The 25,317-nt window shown below is 39.3% G+C and overlaps 2 protein-coding genes and 1 long non-coding RNA gene across 5 annotated transcripts; 2 read left to right on the forward strand and 1 right to left on the reverse strand.

Moving 5' to 3' along the window:
* Positions 1–9,736, forward strand: LOC127975265 (beta-2-glycoprotein 1-like). Its single transcript, XM_052579178.1, has 8 exons — positions 1–167; positions 1,516–1,662; positions 1,796–1,987; positions 5,571–5,709; positions 5,813–5,889; positions 8,356–8,535; positions 8,722–8,919; positions 9,019–9,736. The coding sequence occupies exons 1-8, from the start codon at positions 101–103 to the stop codon at positions 9,099–9,101; spliced, it is 1,083 nt and encodes a 360-aa protein (XP_052435138.1). The 5' UTR covers positions 1–100; the 3' UTR covers positions 9,102–9,736.
* On the reverse strand, positions 5,568–20,258 carry LOC127975266 (uncharacterized). The gene is made up of 3 exons (XR_008157462.1): positions 20,156–20,258; positions 5,792–5,956; positions 5,568–5,715 (listed from the first exon to the last, which is right to left on the reverse strand). It is a non-coding gene; the product is annotated as an uncharacterized LOC127975266 (long non-coding RNA).
* LOC127975263 (transcription factor Sp2-like) lies at positions 10,194–23,557 on the forward strand. 3 transcript variants are annotated; one of them, XM_052579175.1, is made up of 2 exons: positions 10,194–10,257; positions 19,416–23,557. In XM_052579175.1, exon 2 carries the CDS (start codon positions 19,744–19,746, stop codon positions 22,312–22,314), a length of 2,571 nt encoding a protein of 856 aa, XP_052435135.1. In that variant the 5' UTR covers positions 10,194–10,257; positions 19,416–19,743; the 3' UTR covers positions 22,315–23,557. The 3 variants fall into 3 exon arrangements, with proteins under 3 accessions (XP_052435135.1, XP_052435136.1, XP_052435137.1); XM_052579176.1 differs by having other exon boundaries at positions 10,204–10,336; XM_052579177.1 differs by lacking the exon at positions 10,194–10,257 and adding an exon at positions 14,395–17,632.
* The last annotated feature ends 1,760 nt before the right edge of the window (positions 23,558–25,317 follow it).

A 25,317-nucleotide genomic window follows, 5' to 3' on the forward strand; every position in this document is an offset into this window, starting at 1 on the left:
CCATCACAAAACCCCCTCCTCCATACTCACCCCCATCTTTATATCCCCTCTCCTGTCTCGCTACCTCTTTCAAAACATCTGCAGTGAATGTCAGGGAAAGATGGAGCGATCTCTGCTTGTGTCTCTTCTGTGTGTGTGGGCCCTCAGAAGCCTGTCTGCAGTATCAGGTGAGCGCGTTTGTGTGTGTGGGTGACTGAGAGAAAATGAAAGGATTAAAGGTTTCCAAGTAAAAATAAATAAAGTATGTGATAATGAATAATGAACAAATGAGAGATCATATATGATGGATATTTGCCTTGTTGGACAAATAAAAAAAAGGCAAAATTTTCTGAATGTATTTTTTTTATGTAAAGAAAATATGATCATTTGTATTGTCTCCATTTCATTACTCAAAAAAAAAGAAAAAAAAATGTATTTTTTCTACCTTACTTCATGTTGCTCCAAACCTATATGACTTTCTTTTTTCTGCTGAAAACACTTAGAAGAATATTTTAATTATTTTTGTTTTGTTTTGCCTATACAGTAAAAGTCATTTGGGTCCAAAACAGTTTTGTAGGAACTATTTAAAAAAAAAAAAAATAGTACATTTGAGAGTGCGTAAATGATTAAAGAATTTTTATTTTTGAGGAAACTCTGTGCCCGATGTGCGATTTTGTCATTTACTACTACAATTCCCTCCATTTCACATATTGCCTTGAGAATCTATTTCTTAGAGCTAGTTTTTCATGAAATTTGGAACACACAAACTGTATGTATGCAGTGTATCATCTTCTGTTTCTGTTCAAAATCATTGCATAATCAGAAATGCATAATTGTGTTAAGCTTCATTCTACTTCCAACATTCTGTTCTGTTATGAGCTTGTAACATTTAAATGTTACATCCTGTTTATGGGTGGGCTACATTTATCACTGCCTGGTTTGTGTGGATAAATTGTGTTAAACACCTGGTTCAGTTCACAGAACAGTGTCTTGGGCAGACAGCCAGACATTTAACACCCTGCTATTTTATGGCACAGATTAAATAGTTGGACAGATAAAATACATTGTATTTAAAGCAATGCTTGTAGGTACGCTACTGGGCATTCAGACTTGAAAAATATTTTCAAAAAATGCAATATGCTCACCAAAGCTGCATTAATTTGATTTTAAAAATACAGTAAAAACAGTGATATTGTGCAGTACTGTTACAAATTAAAAGAAGGATCAAGTGATACTGAAGACTGCAGTAATGACTGCTGAAAATCTGGCTTTGCCACCACAGGAATAAATTATATTTTAAAATATAGTCAAATATGAAACCATTATTTTACTTCATTGTAAACTGTACTATATTTTTACTGCTTTGGTGAGCATAAGAGATTTCTTTCATTTAAAAAAAAAAAAAAAAAACATAATTATTAAAGACTTTTTTTTTTTGGTAGTGTATGTATGTCAGCCTGCTTGTATTTGAAACTGATCTGCGCATTGTCTTATTTCTTCACATTTTTTATGTTTCTGTGCATGCCTATCTTGAAGTGGACACAACAGATCAGTGTCCAGAGAGGATACTGGGTAACGAGAGAAGACAAGTGTGCCCAAAAAAGTGTCAGCAAGATAAAGACTGTGGCAACAAACGTCAGTGTCTCTGTGACGGCCAGTGTGGACTCAGCTGTGTGGCCCCAGGTCAGAGCTTGAAACCCCATGATGCTTCAAAAAACACATTATAACAAAACTTAAAAAGCAAAAAACCAAAACACTCTATGATATATCATTAAGCAGTGCTCCCAGTTTTTCTGAGATTGTTCTGTGTGAACAGGTCGTACGTGTCCATGGCCTCTCCCACCTGGAAAGTATTTTGATGTAGCTCTCCTTTCCCCTTCACCCTCATTTTCCGGTCTGCTTGAGGTTCGCTGTAAGCCTGGGTTCACCATGCATAACGGACTGGACACTACAATACGCCGTTGCCAAGGTGACCGGCAGTGGAGTGGAGATGAGCCTGTTTGTACAGGTAAGAAGGAGAAAATATTTAAACTGTTATGTATTGTTTTCTTCAGTACATTTTACTTATCTATAATCTATCAGTCTATTATTCTATTGCTCAATCCTTCTGTCTTTGGTATATAGGCTATATATACAATATATGTAAAAAAATACTTTTTTTCTAATGGTTTAAGTTGTATCTTAGGTTTAACAAAGAACACTTCTCTTATGGAATAGTTCTCCCATGAAAATGAAAATTATGTCAGTAATGACTCACCCTCATGTTTTTCCAAACCCATAAGACCTTCATTCATCTTCGGAACACAAAGATATTTTTGATGAATTCCTAGAGCTTTCTGAACCTCCATATAGACAGCAATGCAACTGACATGTTCAAGGCGCAGAAAGCTAGGAAGGACATCGATAAAATAGTCTATTTGACATCAGTGGTTCATCTGTAATTTTATAAAACTATGTTTGTGTGCAATGCAAAACAAAAATAATGACTTCATTTAAAAATATGTCTCTTCTATTACAGCTTGTTTACAATCAGAGGCATGTACACACATGCACGGTGGTACACTAGTGAACGTGCATTGAAAACAATGATGTTGAATAAAGTAATTATTTTTGTTTTCTTTACACTCAAACAGTATTCTCATAGCTTTATAAAATTATGGATGAACCACTGATGTTGCATGGACTATTATAACAATGTCCTTACTACCTTTCTGGGCCTTGACCTAGTTGTATTGCTGTCGTTCATTGTCAGAAAGCTCTAGGATTTCATCAAAAATATCTTAAAATCGTAATGTTCCGAAGATGAACCAATGTCTTACAGGTTTGGGACGACATGAGGGTGAATTTTTATTTTTGGGTGAGCTATCCTATTAAAGCCATTCTTTATAAAGGGATGTGAAATCGGTTTATGTTTCTTTGGAGATCAGAAAAAAAAACTTCTTGATATTGGATTATAGGTCTGTATTGGTATAAACTATAGCAAGACAAAAGAAGCCCTCCTGGGTTCTTTGAAACATTAGAACATAAATTGATTCCTAAATAACCATAAAACATAAAACCGTTCTACTATGGCCAGATTTTCAACCGGGATCTGAAGAACGTCTTGCAGTTATAGTCCATCTGCTAGAACAGATTCAAAATAAATAAAGATTGTAAACATAAAAATGGCTCAACTGTTAAGAATTATTGAAGGCATTTTTTTTGGTATATGACTGTACATTACTATAAAGTGTAATTTTGTAATAAAAAAAGTGAAAAGTAAAAAATTGTGGTTTTGTAATAAAGAGTTGATATGGGGGTCCCTGGGTCTGTAACATTTAAAAATCTGATATTGCATAAATACCTTTGTTGGGTCCGGTTGCCCTCATCTTGTTCACAAACCATTCAGTTAATGTCAATATTATGCAATTCAGGTGGAATGCCTTCATAGCAGTAATATTATGGTGGTGATATTGAGTGCAACCGACCATGAATGCAGGAAGAAATTAGAAATATGTGTCAGTGTCTGCATAATAATGCTTTTTTTTGGTTGCATGAGTAATAAAAGCTTAGAGCTTGTGGACCTGGGTCACCGCTTGCTTCTGGGCTATGGGGATTTAGTCTTTAGACTCCAGCTCCGTGAAGAGGAGGCGTGAATCGGCAGAGCTCCAGGCTGCAGCATTCCCAGTATCACCCCCTCTGTAACACATGCATACATTCACACACACATTTCCTGGAGTAACATGAGAGGTATTTCTAGGAATGAGCTGTCAAAAGAGCCGGGGTGTGGGCGTTTGGGGTCTGTGAGAACCGTCCTGCAGTACTCTATTATCGGCAGATCAGTGGCATGGAATATCTAACAAGCAGAGACAGGCATGTAGATACGCCGGATTCACACACAAAGTTCAAGTGCATTCAAAGCTGAACTGATGTACAATGGAAGTTTGGTGTGTGTGCATGTTGACTGTGTGATTTCCTCCCCCTTCATTAATCAGTCATCCTCACAAAAGGGGGAGAGATTTGATACATAACTGCATGAGTCAACTGCTCAAGAGGGAATGTGAGAACAGCTTGTTCCAGATGGATATTTTCTGATAAAACTACAAAATGTAGCTACACATTCTGTCCATCCATCATCTGGGTACCCGCTTAGCCACACGTTGACCTGTGAATCCATTTGCCAGCCCTACATATCCATCTGTCCATTCACTCAGTCATATATTTGTGCTCACGCTACCTCATCTAATGTAGTGGACAAAAGCTCCAGGCCAATATCCACAGGGTCATCCATTTGAATTCCTGTTAGACCATGAACCAAAAGCCCTGGAAGCTGAATAACGGAGGGCTTTTTGTCGTAATATCTCTGCTCTTAAGGCCCGTTCATACCAAGAATGATGATTAAATATAACTATATTTTCGTCCACACAAGGGATAACAAACGTCTGTTGATTTTAAGAGTGTCTTGCAGTTTTTTCATCTGCTGCTTTAAATTCTCCATCTCTTTAAAGTCTAGTGGAATCTGGCTGGCTGATTTTATCATTCATCACATTCTGAAAGTGATTCCATCAATATTGTAACTCTGTGTTATTATTGTTCTAGTGTGAACATCCCTATATATCCCTATATCGAGAGAGAGAGAGAGAGAGAGAGAGAGAGAGAGAGAGAAAAGGCATTATCATTAAATGTATCACTCTTGGTATAAACAGGCCTTAACAATGTCCAGGCTCTTCAACATTTGAACCTTTTAGAGTTAATATCCTCCCATGTGACCAGTTTTAATATGACTCTAATTTTAGTATATTTATTCAGTAATACACAAAAATGCAGTGCGGTGACTTGAATGTACTTCTGATTTCTAGATTAAAACTTTTGCATTGCAAAACTGGATTCTTCCTAGAAACTTTGCATTTACTTGCAAATATTTTGAGTTTCCCCAAGATAATTTACTTTTGCACTTTTATTTATTTTTTTGCTGAAGCATTTCTTTTCATAAAGAATCTTTGCACAAAATAATTGAATATATATATATATATATATATATATATATATATATATATATATATGTATATATATTTGTTCAATCTCATTGTATTGCCGTTAGCAGTTTTTTAATTGCTCAAAAAAAAAATGCCAGTGTACACGAATTACTAGGGAAGTGCAAAAGTTTTACAAAACCATTGTAACATTTTTGTTTTCACCTCATGTTTTTCCATCACTGTGTCCCCATAGCGGCTCAAATTTTGTATATATTATAAAATCAAAGAAATACAGAAAAATACTGGATGATTTACTAGTAGAAATTATATTATAAAGAGGACCACTGCAGACCCTCATGACTGTGCATCAAGGTCAAGTCTTTTGCAATATCCTTTTATTTTAATGACTAAGACGTGTACACAAGGTGTCAGGAAATTATTAATTTCTTCCTGTTTGATTGATTTTCACTAGCCTACATTTATTTATTAAGTTAAATTGAAACTTTAAATTGAAAAGTATTTTTCTAAAACAATAAGAAACATGAATAAGGGTACAATGCTAACAACTTTGCACATGTGTTGCAACCAAGCATTTTAGCGCATACTCAAGTCAAGATGATTTTTGTTTTTCACCAGCCTCCCCGGGAGGAGGTTTTGCAGCGGAGCCGGTTCTGGTCCCTGAGGTGTCCTGTTCATTGCCTGATGATGATGATCTGCTCTCTGTGCAGGGCAGTGCCATCGTGGGATCCACCATCCGGTACCAATGTGCAGCTGGGTGAGACTTATGACAAAGAGAGAGAACTGTGACTGATATAAACAGAATATCTATTTTTATAATGCTTATTTGATCTACACACCTCATCTTCTTTCTCATGCAGATCTGTGCTGACTGGAAATAGTGAGAATATCTGTCGTGAGAACCAGACGTGGCAAAACCCTCATCCCATCTGTCGCCGTAAGTGTGTGCATGTTTGTGTGTATATGCACTCATCAACATGGGAATGACTGAGACAAAGATCTGTCTAAAAGGAAATAGCAGCTGTATTAGAATGTGCTTGAGTGGAAAATGTTAATCCAAACTGCTAATGAGATCTCAGTTTGCCTGCTCTTGCACACCATGAAGCAAAGTAATGAGAGAGAGGGACAGCGGGAGAGAGAAGAGCAACGAAGACTTGTGTGGGTTTGTGAGTAGGTGGATAGGGCTCTATGTAAATGAATTTGTGAGTGTGCAGCACTATTGCAGCCGATGCAGGTTTAACTAATATATGCTGGTGCAGTGCTGCCCCCTGCTGGATCAATCCAGGCTTTTTGTGGGTTTAATACAAGTTAAAGGAATAGTTCACCCAAAAATGAGAATTCTGTCATCATTTGCTCATCCTCAAGTTATTCTGTAACCACCGATGGTAGCCATTGAGTTCCACGGTATTTTGTTTTTCAAAACTATGAAAGTCAATGGCTACCGTTAACTGTTTGGTATTACTTTAGGTTTGGAAAGAGCTTGAGGTTGAGTAAATGATGACAGAATTATTATTATCTTTTTTTTTTTTTTTTTTACAGTAATTTACTTTTGGGTGACCTATCCCTTACTACAACCTATTATTTTCTTTGTAAAGTTATATTAATTTTTTGCAACTTGATTGCTATGAAAACCTAGCCCCCATTGTAAAAAAAATAAAATGAACAAAAACTCTACAGCTAAAATAATACATATTACACAAAAAGTATATATCTATTTACAAAAGCATTATCTTTCGCCTTTTAAAACATTAACATTAAGCTTTTATTTTTAATTCTGCAGTGTACTTAGATGTTAAGTATTGTTCAAAATAATAGTACAATATGACTAACCAGAATAATCCAGGTTTATAGTATATTTTTTAATTGCTACGTGGCAAACAAGTTACCAGTAGGTGCAGTAGATTCTCAGAAAACAAACAAGACCCAGCATCCATGATATATGCAGGCTCTTAAGGCTGTGCAATTGGGCAATTAGTTGAAAAGGGTGTGTTAAAAAAAAATTGCAGTGTCTGCCGTTGACTGTACAAACTCAAAACTATTTTATACAAACGTTTTTGTTTTTTAGGATTTAGCAATCCTGTGAATCATTAAACTAATATTTAGTTGTATGACCAGTTTTTTTTAAACTGCTTCACATCTGTGTGGCATGGAGTCAACCAACTTGTGGCACCTCTCAGCTGTTATTCCACTCCATGATTCTTTAAACAACATTTCACAATTGGTTTTGGTTTTTTGTTATCACCCCACAAATTCTCAATTGGGCTTGCCACTCAATAACATTAATTTTTCTGGTTTGGAACCAAGACTTTGCTCGTTTACTAGTGTGTTTGGGGTCATTGTCTTGTTGAAACAACCATTTCAAGAGCATGTCCTCTTCAGCATAAGACAACATGACCTCTTCAAGTATTTTGACATATGCAATCTGATCCATGATCCCTGGTATGCGATAAATAAGCCCAACACCATAGTAGGAGAAACATGCCCCTATCATGATGCTTGCACCTCCATGCTTCACTGTCTTCACTGTGTACTGTGGCTTAAATTCAGAGTTTGGGGGTCATCTCACAAACTGTCTGTGGCCCCTGGACCCAAAAATAATTTTACTCATTTCATCAGTCCACAAAATGTTCCTCTATTTCTCTTTAGGCCAGTTGATGTGTTCTTTGGCAAATTGTAACCTCTTCTGCACATGCCTTTTTTTTAACAGAGGCACTTTGCAGGAGATTCTTGAAAATAGATTAGCTTCACACAGACGTCTTCTAACTGTCACAGTACTTACAGGTAACTCCAGGCTGTCTTTGATCATCCTGGAGCTGATCATTGGCTGAGCCTTTGCCATTCTGGTTATTCTTCTATCCATTTTGATGGTTGTCTTCCGTTTTCTTCCACGTCTCTCTGGTTTTGCTCTCCATTTTAAGGCAATGGAGATCATTTTAGCTGAACAGCCTATCATTTTTTGCACCTCTTTATAGGTTTTCCCCTCTCCAATCAACTTTTTAATCAAAGTACGCTGTTCTTCTGAACAATGTCTTGAACGACCCATTTTCCTCAAGCTTTCAAATGCATGTTCAAGTGCTGGCTTCATCCTTAAATAGGGGCCACCTGACTCACACCTGTTTTTTCACAAAATTGATGACCTCAGTGATTGAATGCAACACTGCTATTTTTTTTAACATTCCCCTATCAACTAATTGCCCAATTGCACAGCCTTAAGAGCCTGCATATCATGAATGCTGCGTCTTTTTTCGTTTTCTGAGAATCTACTGCACCTACTGGTAACTTGTTTGCCACGTAGCAATAAAAAATATCCAAAAAATCTGGATTATTCTGGTTAGTCACATTCTAACTACTATTATTTTGAAAAATACTGTAAATTTAAGTGTGTGCTTATGTATGTTATCAGGTGTGGTTTGTCCTCCTCCTAAGGAGGTTGAACGTGGACATCTGGTGGCTGTCCAGAGAACTGAATATGAAGTTGGCGATATAATCTATTACCTCTGCAAAAAGAACTTCTTGCTGGATGGTCCAAATCAAGTGACTTGTTTACCTAATGGGACATGGAGTGCAGAGCCTGCCTGCCGGGGTAAATAAAGCTCTTAAAAAAACAATGCATCCAGTCATCATGACTGTGTTGAACATTTGCATTGAAAATGTAATGTGCATAAATATAAGGTTTGCAATGTTTTGGTTTCAAGCCATGAATCATCTCCTTTTTGTCACGACAAATAGCATCATTCTCTTTACCATATCTTCCCATCTTTTCGATCAGCCCACTGTCCAGTCCCAGCTCAACGCAGCAGGGTGATCGTGGGAGGAGTAAAGCGTTGGCCATATGATCTGACGGGTGGTGTGGTTGCTCATGGAGAGAATGTGACATTTTTCTGTAAACATCCAGAAAAACTGTGCAGCTTCACTGCTACAGAGGTCTGCGTAGATGGACAGCTCAAACAACCTAGCTGCTATCTCGGTACACAATTCACACCACATTAATGCGCATAATATAATAGGTGTACATTACACTCAAAAATAACCGTGCATCACCTTCGTCTCCCTCTTTTCTCTTTAGACCCTACCTGGCTGCAGTTCAAGCTCTTTCCTCATCGGCTGGTGTCAGAGATTGATCCATGTGATCCTGCTGACCTTCAGTGAACTCATCAGATTTTGACAAGACATTTTGCATGTGGGCACACACCGCTCTCTCTTCACTCTGACACCATGACCTTTAGTCTGGATCAACGTAAACTGTATTATTAACATGCCAACTAAATTTGTTTTTGGATGGATCTCAGTAGGATCTCGCCATAATGCCTCATTTAACTCTTCTCTTTTCTTTGTTGTTATGTTGCATTGACAAAGTTTCCTTAAACAGAATTTGTGTCATATTTGATATATGCAGACACCCTCATACTTGCCTGAGGTTATGGTTGCTATAAGCTGCTCTCTTTTCATGTATTTTATTGTCATACAAAGTGTAAAAAATGTTTGAGGTAGCGTTGGTGTTTATCATGCTATAATATTTTATTTCATTGTTAAAAAGTGATTTTCTGTGAAGCAGTTTTATGATATGTTTAACTGTTAACTGTTCTTTAACTGGACTTATTACTTGATAGGATTGGATTACATAATACTTAAGACATAAGAACTTAAGACATATTATAGCATAAAGCCTTGCTTAATTATTGCTGTTATACAGATTCAGTTTTGCATTGTGTAAACTTCACAGTGAATCATCTTTAAATGTTTTTTTTTTCTTCTTGTAAAATCATGATTATTCAATTAAGAAACTGGAGTGTTTGTTGTCATTTAAAACAATGATTTTATTAGAGCTGGTTAGACTGTTTAAATGATTTTGGCAACACTTGAAACATTTATACTAGTGTTACCATGATTGACTGTAGGTTAGTGTACAAATAACTGTTTGAGTGTTGAATTCCATCTCCAAACATAAAAATACAAAGTAACAGGCCTACAAAATATTCTCCTTAAAGAAAATGTATACATTTTAGAATATTTTAAAGTTAATAATGATATCATTGTTAGATTCTAAATAGATTTTTATATTAATGATGTGCCACCATTAACTAAACGTGTTATTATCATGAAAATAATGCGAACATATTAGCTAAAGCTCAACTGAAGTTTTAAAGCATGTTCAGGTCGGACGCAGAAAACTGCAACACCACGACCCCCCGCCCTCCCCTTTCGCTCGCGCTCAGCCTCTCCGCCCAGTCATTCATTCATATTTGGTCTTCCGGAAGTATCTCAGGGTCGGCCCAGTCAGTGCCTGCGCGAGCTGACTCGTGGGGTGAGAACAGTTTTATATTCAACATTTCAGTTACAAAGAGGCGATGCACGCGAGTGGTTGTAAGCGTTTGGGAAGAAATGTGAGTTCTTGTTAGTAGCAGTTCAAGAGCGCGTGTTGTCTTAGAAAGTTTGAAATTGGGTTTCCAAGGCAGCAGTGTCTCTGAGCGCTGTCATCGGCTCGAACCCTCGGTACGGATAAAATGGCTGGTCGCAGGTTCGAGCACAGTCAGTGTTTTGACCAAAATATGTGAATAATTCAAATGTATTTGCATTACGCAGGCTATGGGGAAGGTATATCCTTCAGACAGATACTTTTGGGGATGTAATGGCACTGGTTCGACTCGCTGTCTGGACCTCACAGACATCAAACGCGATGTTTGGTTTGATATTTTTCGTCTTTAAACGGTCCTCCGGCGCGTAATGGCGTCGAATGTCCCCGTGTTGATACCTAACTCTCCCACAGTGCTGCATGGCTGAGTGCACGGACAAAGGCATCAGTGTCAAACCTTTAACCATGCTCGTTGACAGTTAATCTGTGATGAAAACCACGGGAAGGAGGAGTGGACCTGCTACCATGACAGCGCGCCGTTCGAGCTCATTGCACTGCATTCCTGCTAACTGCAAGGCATTTGTGTACTTGTGCGAATATTACACACACATCCTATCATGCTTTTCATTCCCAAAGAATTGGTCTGTTTTTAGTGTTTTTATATAGATGAATGTGATTACTTATTCACTACTAAACACATAGAATTTTTAGAACTTTAACAACAAATTGCAAATTATATTGCTGCATTCATAAAAAAAAAAAAGTAATAACATGCAGGTGTGTTTCTTGGTTTAAATATACTGTTTATAAAAAAAACACATGCCATAATAAAATATAATAATTCTGTTTATAAAATAATAAATGGTTTATTGTTTTGATTTGTCATCAAAAATTTTAGGTTGTTATCATATAGGGCAGTGGTTCCCAACCCTGGTGCCTGTTCTTCGTATGTCGCTAATTCAGTTAGCTGGATTTGATTGTTGACGGTTTGGCAAGATCTTGGATTGTTTGGTTCTTCGAAGTTCATCCTGGAATTGCTGCCATAGCAACAAGTCCATAAACTTAATTCTGCTTGAGAAGCTTATTTAAATGTAAACAGGATTGGATTGCATATTTTTAAACATAACTGTTACTTAAAATTTGTCCACTGCCACCACTACCTTATTACAAGAGTATCCTACTGATCCAGGGACAATAATTTAAAATAATTAAAAGATAATATAATGTGTAGTCCTTAATACTACAGACATAGGCAATTGTTATTAATATTTATATTCGAGTCTTACAGACATGCTATATACAGATAATCAAGAGTCGTGCATTAATTTGAGTTATGACAGCTATTATGGGAGTGTCTTGATGGAGTGCAGGAGATGCAGATAACATGAACTTGACCCTTAAGAAACTTTAATTAATGCTGTCACATAATAAATGTTCAAACATTAAATTAAATGAATTGCTAATTACTACATTGAAATAAAAATGTAAAGCCTGTAAAAATATTAGAAATTTTGAATAATTGGGAATCATGTAACTTTTTTTTTTTAATAAAAAGTGTACATTTCATTTATCTATTATAACATGTTTGTAGTTTTGTTAATTTGGCTGTTTCCTTATAAAAGTAAAAAAAAAATATTTTTTTAAATTATTAATTATATGATGTCATTACATTGCTGTCTTGCCTCCAGCCAATGGCTGCATTACTGATCGTGGTTTCGAGTATCAATACACAGCCCCTTTTAAACCAAACCATGAATGCACAATTATTTCAGATAACTTAATCCAGCCATACTAATCATCAACAATAAGGGCATTCGAAGAACCGACTTATGGGGCGGTCACACTGCACTTTTCTCTCCATTGACTTCCATTCATACGCATGCGAATGCGTCAGACCGGAAACGCAAGCTCATGCGAAAAATTTCGCATTTCGCTGCGTTCCAAAGTTCAAGTTTGGTGAACTCTGACCTGCGAATTCGCATCACATGAAGATGTGGGACCAGTAGAAGATCGATACGTCACTGCGAAATTTCACACAGAAATTCAAAAATGAAGGAAGCAATATATAACTTTAGCTGTAGCCGGCGTATTTTATGTAATAAATATTTAAAAGATTATACAAATAAAATAAAAAAGAATCTGCATAGTTCGTAGTGTCAGTGGAAACAGGAACAGATGGTACATTTGAATGAGGACATTTTATATTTTTTTCATTGCTTAGGGCGTATATATTTATATAGAGAGAGATACAGAGAGTGCAATAATAAGACATTTTCGATGCTGTACACAGTACAAGCACATATTAATCCATGTTGTTATAACTGTGGAGAGACCGTTTCATCTGGCTCCCGCCCATTCGCATCGGCGTCCGAAATAATTTCGCATGTTTAAAGTCTAGTGTGACCGCCCCTTTAGCCAGATCCTGATTTGCGTGATGATTTCATCTCGGATGTGATAAGCGATTTACCAAGAACCACTGCTGAAACATGATTTTCCAGCAGTATCCACCAGACTCGTTTGAAATGTGTTCAAAGGTTTCAAGATTTATCAAGAGTAGTTTTGTTGACCTATCGGACCAAAACAATGCATCTACAGTCATGGGCAAAAGTTTTGTCAGTGACATAAATTTTGTGTTTTGCAGAGTGTGCTGCTAAAGCTGTTGTGGTATTCATTCACATTGTTTCTAGATAATTGTGTATCAGATGTGATCAGAGGCATTTTAAATAATTGCTAAAAACGTAATTGGCAAAAAATCAAGTTCCTCTTCAGGAACTCGAGCTACGTCGAGAACGTTTGGGGAACGCGTCCAGCGTGGCGTCTCAATAACGTGTATAATCAGCCCAAAGGAAGGGCGAGACGTCATAGGCGGGCGATGTCAGAGACCAGGAAGCATAAAAGCATGAGTTGCGAAGCCGGTTATCAGCCTTGTGTCTTCAGCAAGCGCTCTGTATGTGTGTGTCAATTGCAATCTGTTTGTGAGTCTTATTTAGTGTCGTTTGTCCACTGATAAACTCCATTGTCAAAGCTTCAATCAAGAGAAGTTTTGGGCTAGTGCAGGCAGCGTTCAGGCTGTGTGTTTTCCCTGCCAAAAAAAAAAAAAGGGTAGGGACACCCGCAGATCGTGTGTTGACTGCTATAGAGTGAAGCACGCAGTGTCAGCTCTCGAGGGAGTTGACGGCTGCGATGCGAGCCTTTGCTTCACTCTCAGAAGGCTCTCTTTGAGGAGAGAGCTTTCACTGGTGTTTCTCGCGGTGCCAGCCCCACTTTTGACAAGGTCGAGCGGTGGTTGTGCTCGCGGGGTTCGCTTTTGGATCTGCTGGAAGGAATGTAAGACGGGCAAGTCCCTATCTTCTTTCTTAGCCAACAGATCCGGCGCCCGCTCTCGGGGGTCGGAAGCCCGCGTTTGCGGTACTTTCTCCCCGATGAGAGGGCGCGACGCGCTGCCCGTCTTTCTCTGAGGAGATTGATGTGGAATGGCGTCGATGAGCTCGCCAGTTGCACAAGCACCAGTCACACAAGCATATTATGACCTAATATTAACATAAGCAGCATTAATGAAGAGCGGAACTCGCGCAGTCAGCTCTCGGGGGGCTGATTGTGCTTTTCTCGCTGTTAAGTGCTCTGCTCTCGCCGGGCAAGCTCCGAGGAGTGTGTCCGTGCATGCGATCTTGCGGTCGCGGTCTTGCTGGTGCTGAGGCACGGCGGCGAGAGCGATAGTGGGAATCGCACATGATCTGGCGAACGGGTTGGAGACGGCTTGTCCTGTCTCCACCCGTGTTCACTAGATCTAGAGCTCGTTCTCGAGGCTTGGAAACCAGCACTGCGGTTTCTTCGCCCTCTGAGACAGCTCGCCGCAGCATCCATCTTTCTCTGAGGAGATTAATTTTGTTTGTGTGACTGAGTAGCATAAAAAAAATATATATATAAAAGACATGTGCGCTGCCGAGGCAATGTTTGTATTACATTGTTTCATTTTTATGTGAGTTTTTTCTACACCAGATCGTGTTGTCTAGTCTGGTTGCTGACTACATTTAATTCTAAGGAATAAAATTACATTTATCTGACTATGTGAAGTTAGATGTACAGGGGCTCTAGGGATTTAATGTCTTGTGTGAGAACACGTGTGTACCGCTCTTCCTCTGAGGAGGTTGAGGTGGTCAGGGGCTGCTGGGCGGAGCAGTCCCAGCCATGTTCCAGCCCCTCGTGCCGGGGGTGTCACTTTTGTACTCTGCAGACGCTAGAGTCAAAGTGGCGCTCCCAGGCCGAAGGCTTCTAGTGGAAAGCAGTTCTACGGACCGTTGTTTTCGCTGGATAGCCTTCATCATAATGCTTTGAGGGCCAGCTCCCTCTGGGAAAGAGTGGTGTACACCGCATTACACAGTGCCCATCTCTCCTCAGTGCCCTCAGGAGATCGTTCTGCCAACCCTGCCGGTGTTCCAGGGCGCAGCGATCTCCAGCGAGCGCTTCTCTCAGTTACCGCCCAGAAACGTAGCAGTGCCAAGAGGCTCGCAACCTCCTGAGAGTTTTCCAGAGCAGCTAGTTCGGCCATCTCCTGCCGGTGCGCCGCTTCAGGGCACCGAGCTAATTGCTCTGATGCCACCAGAGATGAGTCTTGAGAGGCTGATTCCCTTAGTAGACTATTTTGCAGCATGAAAACTACTGCCAAATGTGTCTCAGTGGGTCCTGCAAACTGTAGTGAGAGGCCACAGAATCCAGTTCTGGTGGGCCCCAAGCAGGCTTTGGTAATGGAACAGAAGTAGACTCTCTCTGAGGACGGAGACCATCGAGGTGGTCCCTCCTTGGGTTGCAGAGTCCGGGTCCTACAGCCGGTACTTCACTGTTCCGAGGAAGGATGAGGTGTTGTGTCCTTTTCTAGATCTGTGCTTTTTGAACCTCTCAGTCAGGGGATTGAAGTTTAGCAAGCCTGCACAGGCCAAGTCCGAGGACTGGTGTGTCACGATCTATCAAATGTTGCACTTATCTCTATCCTTCTTCATCGGAAGTTCCTGAGGTTTGCTTTTGGGGGCAAAAGCCTACCAATACGGTTCTTCCACTGGCCTTGCACTCTCACCCCACACTTTCATGACTCAACTACATTGACGTTTGGTTGATTTCAGCTCAATATGAGCAGATGACGGTTCGGTACCGAGGTGTCGTTCTCGCTCACATTAAAGAGCTGGGGTTAAGACTTAACGCCAAGGAAAGTGTGCTTTCTCCAGTTCAGGGAACCACTTATCTGGGCATGGTGTGGGATTCGACCCTGATGCAGGCACGTATGTCACCTGCTCGGGTCGAGTCGATCCTCACTGCAGTCGTGAGAGTGAGAAAAGGCTGGTCACTCACTGTCAAGCAGTCATGGAGATTGCTGGGCTAATGGCAGTATGGAATGGAATACCAATGGAATACCATTGGCCTGTTGTACATGAGACCCTACAGTGGTGGCTCAAGACCAAGGGGTTCTCCCTGAGGGGAAACCCACTTCACATACTAAAGGTCATGCGGCGCTGCCTACGTGCCTTGGATATGTGGAGGAAGCCTTGGTTCTTGTCTCAGGGCCCGGTGCTGGGAGCTCCTTGTCTCCGCGGGATGCTAGCGACAGACACATCCCTCACCGGCTGGGGTGCAGTCATGAGTGGCCACCCTGCCCAGCAGTCTGTGGAGTGGTTGCCATCTGACATGGCACATCAACTGCATGGTGATTCTGGCCGTGCTTCGTACACTTTGTTATTTTCTCCCAGACCTAAGATGTGTTGGTTCGCACCGACAACACGATGGTGGTCTCTTACATCAACCACCAAGGAGGTCTGCACTCACGCCGTTTGTACAACTAGCGTACCAGATCCTTGTGTTGGCCCAGGATGAATTCCTCTCACTCAGAGTAGTTCACATTCCTGGGCATCTTAATATGGGAGCAGACATCCTGTTGAGGCAGGGGCCGAGGCCCGGGGAATGGCGGCTTCACACCGAGGTGATGAAGCAGAGTTGAGGAGGTTGGTCAGACTCGGGTGGATCTGTTTGCGACTCCAGAGACATCGCACTGTCCCCTCTGGCTTCCTCTGACTCATCCAGCTCCACTGGGGCTGGACGCCATGGTACAGACGTGGCCGAGGCTTCATCTGTACATTTTTCCCCTGATTGCTCTGCTCTCAGGAGTTCTGGAAAGAGTGCGCCAGGACAGAGTCCAGCTGCTGTTAGTAGCCCTGTTCTGGCCGGGCCGGGAATGGTTGATCCACTCCACCCTGAAGGTCTACGTGGTGGCCATGGTGGCCTACCGCGCCCCTCTCGGTGGCCAGTCAGTGAGCAGAAACCCTCTGGTTCATCTCTTGCTTTAGCTGTGCTCTTCCACACTATGCAGAGATTTGAAAGTCTGGCAGCATGGGCATTCTCGTTCCCCAAACGTTCTGGACGCAGCTCGAGTTCCTGAAGAGGAACGTCTAAGGTTAAGTATGTAACCCTGGTTCCTCGAAGGAACGAGACTAAAACTAAAATGACCAACTAAAATTAATTGACTTATTATTTCAGCAGATCATGTGAAAATCTGAATGAGTACTAGTCAGGTAAAATCCCTATCACACTAAAATAGATTGTAAGAACAGACTGATGGAGGGAAGAAGCATTTCAAATCATTGTGTTCTTGTTAACAAGGTCGATGTGAGAGCATCTGCCGAAGCCGAAGACTTTTGGACAACGGACTGGTGTCAAGAACGGCAGCAAAGAAGCCACTTCTCTCCAAGAAAAATGTCAAGGACAGACTGAAATTCTGCAGGAAGTACAAGTACTGGACGGCAGAAGACTGGTGCAAAGTGTTTCTTTGATGAAGCTCCCTTCCGACTGTTTGGGACATCTGGAAAATCAATTATTCAGAGAATAAAAGGTGAACGCTACCGTGAGTCCTGTGATGTGCCAACAGTGAAGCATCTTGAGAGCACCAATGTGTGAGGTTGCTTTTCTGCCCCAAAACACTACCTTGAATAAAAAATGGTATCGAAACATCCTGCAAGAGCAACTTTTTCCAATGATCCATGAGCAATTTGATGATGAACCATGCATTTTCTAGCATGATGGAGCACCATGTCACAAAGCAAGAGTGATAAAATAGTGGAAATTTTGGATCCGTGACCAGGCCACTCCCCCGATCTCAATACCATAGAGAAGCTGTGGTCAGTTCTCAAAAAGCAAGTGGACAAGCAGAAGTCCACAAATTGGGATCAATACCGAAAACAAATAAGGCAAGAAAGGATCCCCATAAGTCAGGATTTTGCCCAGAAGCTAATATCCAGCATGGCAGAGTGAATTGCAGAGGTTATGAAGAACAAGGCTCAACACTGTAAATATTGACTCAAATTTTTTTTTTAGCCAATAAACATCTTTAAAAATAATGATATGCTTATTATTGTTTTTCAGTATACCATAGAAATAATAATCTGCAAATACTGAAGCAGCAAACTTCAAAACATAAAATTGATGTTACTGCCAAAACTTTTGGCCATGACTGTCGTGAAAGTTGATAATGACAGTATTTGTGCTCAGAATGAGCCTAAGAAAGTAATGCATTGAAGCAATTGCTAAAAAGTAAATTTCTCTAATAGTGTATAAAGAATTTAAATATAATACTAATGACAGTATGTTGGTAATGTAAGAAAAAAAAAAAAGGACAGGTCCTATTATGCTTTTTCACTTTTTCAGCTTTAGTTAGCCTGTAATGTTGCTGTTTGAGCATAAAAAAGATCTGCAAAGTTACAAAGCTCAAAGTCCACTTCAAAAGGAGATCACAGTTCAAAAACTACAACGAACGACTTGTTTGGACTAAAATACATATTTTCCGGGATTTGTGATATCACAAATACTGATGAATAGGACAAGACCTGGTTGAGCTGCGCTAGAGAAGGCAACAAGTGTTCTCACTATGCTGGAGACACTCTAGCTTTCCCAAGGAAGACAAACTTAGAGTGGTTACAATCATCCGGGTTCAAATCGCGCTCAAATTGATTTGATTTTGACAAAATATTTACACTGAAGCTCACAGTCGGCTATGGTAAGGGGCCTGACATTTCCCAACCATGTGCAGAGTGGAGCCAATCACAATACACACTGGCCCAGCTAACCAACACATTTTGTATTTCACAAGGCGGGCTTTCATTTGATACAGGACATATTCAAGTTGTTCATGCCAGACTGGGGAGAGAGGTGTTGTAATAATGTAAAATATATGAAATATAATGTGTTTTTCGAAAAACCTAGTATGAGAGCCTGTTCTAATACACCCCAAAAACAAAATCAAGACTTTGTAAAAGAGCATAATAGAACCCCTTTAAAGGCTTCTAAAATAATTGATTAAAAAGGTTGTTTTTGTATTATTATTATTTTTTTTCTGTGAGGCGTTGCTCATGGATGTCATCAGGTTCTGCTGTTGAATGTATGTATTTAGTAGGCATCAATATTAAATGAAAATAACCTGAAATTTAGTAATGTTGTTATGAAATAGGAAGACTAGATCATATATATATATATATATATATATATATATATATATATATATATATATATATATATATATATATATATATTAATGATCGATCCCTAGATTAAATATACTTTTTTTTAAATATTTTTTTTTTAATCAACCCTATATTGCCTCCTCTGTTCTGTTTAACTACAATATCTGTTATGGTTTTGTTTGTAATGGTTGTGAATATAAGTACTTCATAAATACTTGTAAACAAACCCCCTTTGTTCAAAAAATGAACAAATTATTGTACAATTGTTTTCCAAGTCGCATCAAAACTTCCTCAGCATCGATTTTTATGTACTATGTGATACTGTCTTTTTGTATGTAAATACACACCTATAACAAACTGAAATAATGTGGCAGTGTTAAATATTGAATAATTAAGAATATACAAAGTGACTTCAAAAAGATGATTTCTAGTAAATTTGCACATTTTAATAACTCTGTACATTTTGACAACACTAATATTTTATAAAGGATTGTTTCCTTAATGCATTATTTGAGATTTCTCTTTGTAACTTTAATTCTGTTATTTCTTTACAGAATGTAGAATCTTGTTATTTGTCTTATGTTTTTTTTTTTTTTTGCTTGTTTGTTCTAGACTAATGCCTTAGATGAGTAGACGGTCCTGACTGATGGCAGTAGCAGAGACATGGGGGAAAATCAGCAGTTACATCAGATGGGAAAGGAACAGACAATGGTGCCATTACATGGATTATGCAAGATTGTGTGGCACTGTCAGGCAATATTTCAGTATTCTCTCAGGTTATAATGAACAGACTTACTCCATGAGTATTGAACAATAAGATTTCTTCTCTACTGCTGAATGTACAGAAGTTGCTATGCGCAAACAACAAACATTGGACAGGATAGGTGAGACCATTCCACATATTTAGTGGACTGATCTTACTGCCACCAAAGAAAGCCAAATGTCTCTGGGTCAGGAAAGTGAGTTATCAGATGAGGGACTCTCATTGAGGACTGAGTATAAGGACAAAGTGACCCCAGGTGTGTTTCTTGTTCCACCACAAGATCAGACGGAAGTTATAAAGGATTACAGCAAGCAGATCTCGCCCAAAAATGAATCAGACCAGACGAGTCTTCATGAAAACCAGACTGTTGAAGATAAATTAGCCCATTTTCATGAGAACACAAGGAGTCTACCAACAAACAAGCAGCTGATATCCGAGATACAGTCTGATAACTCTATGACAGAAGCTTGTGAGGTAACAACCAAAGCTACAAACATTGATAACATCTCATCCAATGATTTACTAGAGATTAAGGTTCAACGACAATCTATTTTAAATAAAGGTTTTCATAATGACGAACTACTCTCACCTGGTGGAGGCAATCACACAAGCAAGGAGTTGTGTATTGAGAATAAAACACAGGTTGTTGATGTGGCACATGCAAGAGGGAGTAAACTTATGATGGACCTAAATGCAAAAAAAGAAAAATTAGAATATAATAAAGACTGCATTGAAGATCATAACACACACATTTTATGTAATGTAAGAGAGGAGATACTTGATATAGGAAGTAACATGGCCGTGACAAGTTCTTTGGGACAATATGAAGAAGACCTGGTATTAGATTTAAGCCTACCAAAAAATAAAGACCGAAATAAGGAGATGAAGTGTGAATGGGTTGTAGACCCTGAATATGAAGGTTCACTTCATATGGAAGTTGATGAAATTGAGGAGGAGCCTCAACATGTAGAAGTGGAGCAGGAGGATGATAATGAAATTCGCTGCATTTCATCAGCAAGTGACACTCATACATATCTGCCTCAGCATTGGGATGGACCTCTTTCCTCCTCTTCGCTTGAAGCTATGCCAACTACATCGTATCCCAACATCAAAACCCCAGATCCGATGGATACACTACTTATAGATGATCAGGGCATTCCTTACACACTTACAGCAGATGGACAGAAAGTTCCACAAATTGATAATATGCAACATGCAGAGGACCTCTCTACACAAACAGATCTAAGCCCAGGACAAGCTGAGGATAAGCCCTTATTCACTGCTGATGTACAGGATATTGCAGACTCCAGACTACAAACACTAACCAATTCACTGTGTCCAAATATGTCTATAGGCCATGTCTCAGTGGAAACCTCACAAGTTGCCCCAAACCAGGAGCCAAAATCTTCTTACAGTTCTGTAGCTCTTGATAAACCCTCCAACATGCCTGCTATGTCTGACTTGACATCAGTTCCCATTCAGATTGTGGCTAATACTACTGGGTCAAACACTCCCATTCTTCTTCTTCCTCCATCTCAGCTTCAGTCTCTTTCCTCACAGGCCTCCAAAACTAACCCAGGGCTAATTACCCTTTCCTTACCACTTCCTCTGAGTCAGAACACTCAGTCCTCCCCCATGTTCTTAGTTTTGTCATCTCCTCAGGTGTCCTCAACTCAGAATTCGTCTTCGCCTGGGCAGTTATCTCAAATTTCCTCTTCTTCCACTGTTGCACTTCCCATAGGATCTTGTCCACTTGATTTGGGATCTACATTAAGTTCACGTCCGTCACTTCTCAGCCTCAGTACAGTATCCTCTGCCATAGCTACAGAGATCTCAGGACTGAATAACCCTTCTAATCTTCCCGTTAGCCCTACCTCAGATTCCTCTAGCACTTCCACAGTGACCTCTACAAGTCCAACTAAGCAATTCAGCACTGATGCCTACTCCGACACATCAGTGCCCACTTCCTTTCGGGAAGCCCTTCTCAGATTGGCTGTGTCTGTGGAGAAGAAACAAGAAAACCCGCCTGAGACACATTTGGTCACTACTCATTCATGTTCTGAAGCCACCAAGCCGGATTCCTCTGCCATAGTCCATGAAAGTAAAAATAAAGAGACAGAGGTAAACTGTGATGGTGAGACTGAGTCTACCTCGGTAGACCAAACAGACTCATTAGATACCACCTCTTCTACGTCACCCATTCGTCCCGTATCACCCGGAGTTTTAATCAGTGACCCAAAGAACCAAGAATTAGGCCCTCGTCGCATTCTTTACTGTCAGTACTGTCCGCGGATCTTTTACTATCTTTCGGACCTTGAGCGCCATTCCATCACACACTCCCAAAGCAAACCCCATGTATGTCACCTTTGTGGCAAGGCGTTCAAAAGATCAAGCCATCTTGAGCGACACAAACACATCCATACAGGTCAGAGAAACTTTGTGTGCCAGCTTTGCCCAAGGCGTTTTCGTGAATCAGGGGAACTAATGAGGCACCAGAGAGTACACACCGGTGAGAAACCCTTCCAGTGCTTAATATGCCACATGCGTTTTGCAGAGCGCAACACACTGAGACGTCACACGAAGCGCAAGCACCAAGGCCAGCAGCTGGAGGCGATAGACATGAAGGCAAAGCCAGAAAGTGGAGGGATTTCCCTTGCTGGTATACAAGGAGAGCCAGAAGAAAATGCAGAGTGGTACAGTTCAACAGTTCCCGAAATGGAGTCTGACAGTGACACAGGGGGAGAATGAGAACTACATGGAAGGCATATTATTGTCTATATTTCATTCCATTAACTCTCGAGACCTTTACTGGTGATGACTGAACTAGGCAATATTTAACTTTGGATTCATTCTAATAAGCTTCAGTTATTGAGTTAGACTCTTGATGAAATACATTTGTTTTGATTCTTTACTTTGAATAGCCTTGAAATACCCTTATTTGCTTATTTATTGTTCTCATTTCAGTTTTTCGCATATGCAGCATCTTTCTTCAAGGGTGTGATGTAGTTACTGTAAAAGACTAAGAGGCTCATTATTGTTATTTATAATTTTGTATTATGATCTCTTGAAGTCAAGGATTATTGCATCAGTATATCTAGGTCCATTAATGACTAGGCCCACAAGAAATTTGCAGCCACAAAAATCCACATAATTGGAACATACTTAATTCTCAAAGTTCTACACATCTTCCTCTCTTTTCATTGTGATACTCCACCTGACCTGCAGGGGACAGTATGGGGTTGTGTCCTCTTTAAACTTTCAAACTTGCATCATACAGATCTTCTGACCTGGCATAGCCAGTGTTGTCATTTACACATTTGTTTGGCATTCTTCACCATTTAGTTGTAGAGTTTACAGGATAGCACATTGTCTTGTTTTCATATGTTCTGTAGAATTCTCCAGATTCCCTTCAAAATGGAGAGGAAAGAAAACTTGCTTGATAAAAAGGTTTAAAGGTTCAGACACTGATTAATTTTGCTGATTAATTCTGTTTATGTAATTTGCCATGTAAATAACAAAACATTGTGCACGGACTGGACACCTTGGGCTAATCTAAAGTTCTGTTGGTTAAATTTCAGATTTGATTAAGAATCGGAATATTTGCACACACTAATTAAAGCTTGTCAAGCCCTTCTGTTTTCCAGTGGTTCTCATGCTTAATTAACTTTGCTCTAGGCTCACGGCACAGCACATATTCTGCATGCAGTGGAACTGTTTCCAGCTGCTGAATGATATCACTAAATTTGGTTTGCACACTTGTTTACATATTACTTCATTCATATACAGATTGGTTTAGTGTTTTTATTAAGATCATTTTACAATATATTTAAAACACATTAAAAAATATTCAGTTCCTTCTTACAAATTAATGATGAATGCTCAGAATGTGTTTAACTAACTTAGAATAATCTTGCACCAATGAGAATTATTTATTTATTGTGGAAATGTATATATCCGAAATGGTGTGCTCTGTCGCAGAACACTTATATATTTAATACACAATTTCAAAACAAGACTGTGGATATTTAAATATCCTAATTTCTGAAACCTGTCACAGGATTTTGAATAAAATGAATCAAATTTAAATGCTTCCAAGCCATCTTTTTTGCCCTCTTTTATTTTCTTTATGTTAATTCTATTATGAAAAGTATTATATACAGACACACACACACACACACACACACACACACACAATTGCCACAAAACCAGTCACTAGTAGCAATATTTGTAGGTATATTTGTAGCAGTACATTTGGTCTCATTCATGAAACATTCGTAAATATACGAGTAAATATGTGAGTGATTTGCGCGTAAAGAGAACTTCCCGAAAACTGTTCTCCTGATTCACAAATACTTCGTAAACGTCAGATGTGATAGTGAAATGTGTGTGTGTGTTAATGAATTCCAATCAGTCATAAATGGGACGCGCGTGCACGCTCATTCTCAATTACCATAAATCCCGCCTATTAAATCCGACTGACAACTATATATGAGCATCATATTATGACACCAAATGAAGGATTTCAACATCTCAAACATCTCTTTTCTCAAAAGCGACTGAAAAAGAAACATTTCTCAGCTGCACAAATTGAAGTTTTATTATCAGAAGTTCATTCAAAACGCCACATTTTATTTTCAAGCGTACATAGTGGCGTATCAGGTCCTAAAAAAAGGAAGCTTGGCAGCATATTACAGATCCTATTACTGGCTCTCATAATGGAAGTAAAACCGTATGTAATTACTATATTTAATATTTTTTTCAAAATGCTGTGTAAATATGTACCCGATTAAGGTGAATTAAAATGCAGCTGTATTAATGAGCAAAACGTTCAGATGTTAAACGCACTATTTACGCGTGGCTGGGAGCAGGTGTAGATTTCTTTCGTACCAACTAACATTTGGAAAATACGAACGTTTTAATGAATCCGAAAATTTATGCCAGAACCACTTTACACACGATTTACACACAAATTCGTTCTTCTCGTGTTTCATTTTTCTTTTATGCCAAAAATCAGGATATTAAGTATCATGTTCCATGAAGATATTTTGTAAATTTCCTACCGTAAATATATGAAAACTTAATTTTTGATTAGTAATATGCATTGGTAAGAACTTAATTTGGACAACTTTAAAGGTGATTTTCTCAATATTTCGATTTTTTTTACACCCTCAGATTCCAAATTCTCAAATAGTTGCAACTCAGCCAAATATTGTCCTATCCCTGCAAACCATACCTCAATAGAAAGCTTATTCAGCTTTCAGATGATGTATAAATTAAATTGACCCTTATAACTGGTTTTGTGGTTCAGGGTCTCTCTCTCTCTCTTTCTCTCTCACACACACACACACACACACATATATATAGGCCTAAAATATATATGGACTGTGTAAGTCATACATTCATTCAGTGTTATGCTGTATTACAATGAATTAATAAAAGATTGTTTAATATTACTGGTACATATTAATGATAATACAGTTTTAAAGTGTTTATCTTTGGATGTGCTTTGCCTGCTTTAACCTTACAAGCTGTGCTAGACGGAGTTGTCTGTGTACGTCTGAGTGACAGCTCAGATGTGCTCAGAGGGTCGCTGTTCCATTTGGCAGCATCAAGGAGAGTGACTCCCACAATCAAGCTGACAGCAGGTGTATATAAGTGTTGAGTGCGAAAGTGTGTGTTTGTGTGTGTGTGTGTGTGAGAGCAAGAAAGAGAGGAACTGTAAGAAATGTAGGAGACTTGCTCTTTTCTGTG

The sequence above is a fragment of the Carassius gibelio genome, chromosome B16, assembly GCF_023724105.1.
Source record: "Carassius gibelio isolate Cgi1373 ecotype wild population from Czech Republic chromosome B16, carGib1.2-hapl.c, whole genome shotgun sequence".
Lineage (NCBI taxonomy): Eukaryota > Metazoa > Chordata > Actinopteri > Cypriniformes > Cyprinidae > Carassius > Carassius gibelio.

Bases quoted from the DNA above. Each gene is read 5' to 3' on its own strand.
- LOC127975265 (XM_052579178.1), top strand. From the start codon at position 101: ATGGAGCGATCTCTGCTTGTGTCTCTTCTGTGTGTGTGGGCCCTCAGA. The intron at 5,710-5,812 runs GTGAGACTTATG...TTTCTCATGCAG, and splicing joins CGGTACCAATGTGCAGCTGG to ATCTGTGCTGACTGGAAATA. The intron at 8,920-9,018 runs GTACACAATTCA...TTTTCTCTTTAG, and splicing joins ACAACCTAGCTGCTATCTCG to ACCCTACCTGGCTGCAGTTC.
- LOC127975263 (XM_052579175.1), top strand. From the start codon at position 19,744: ATGTCTCTGGGTCAGGAAAGTGAGTTATCAGATGAGGGACTCTCATTG.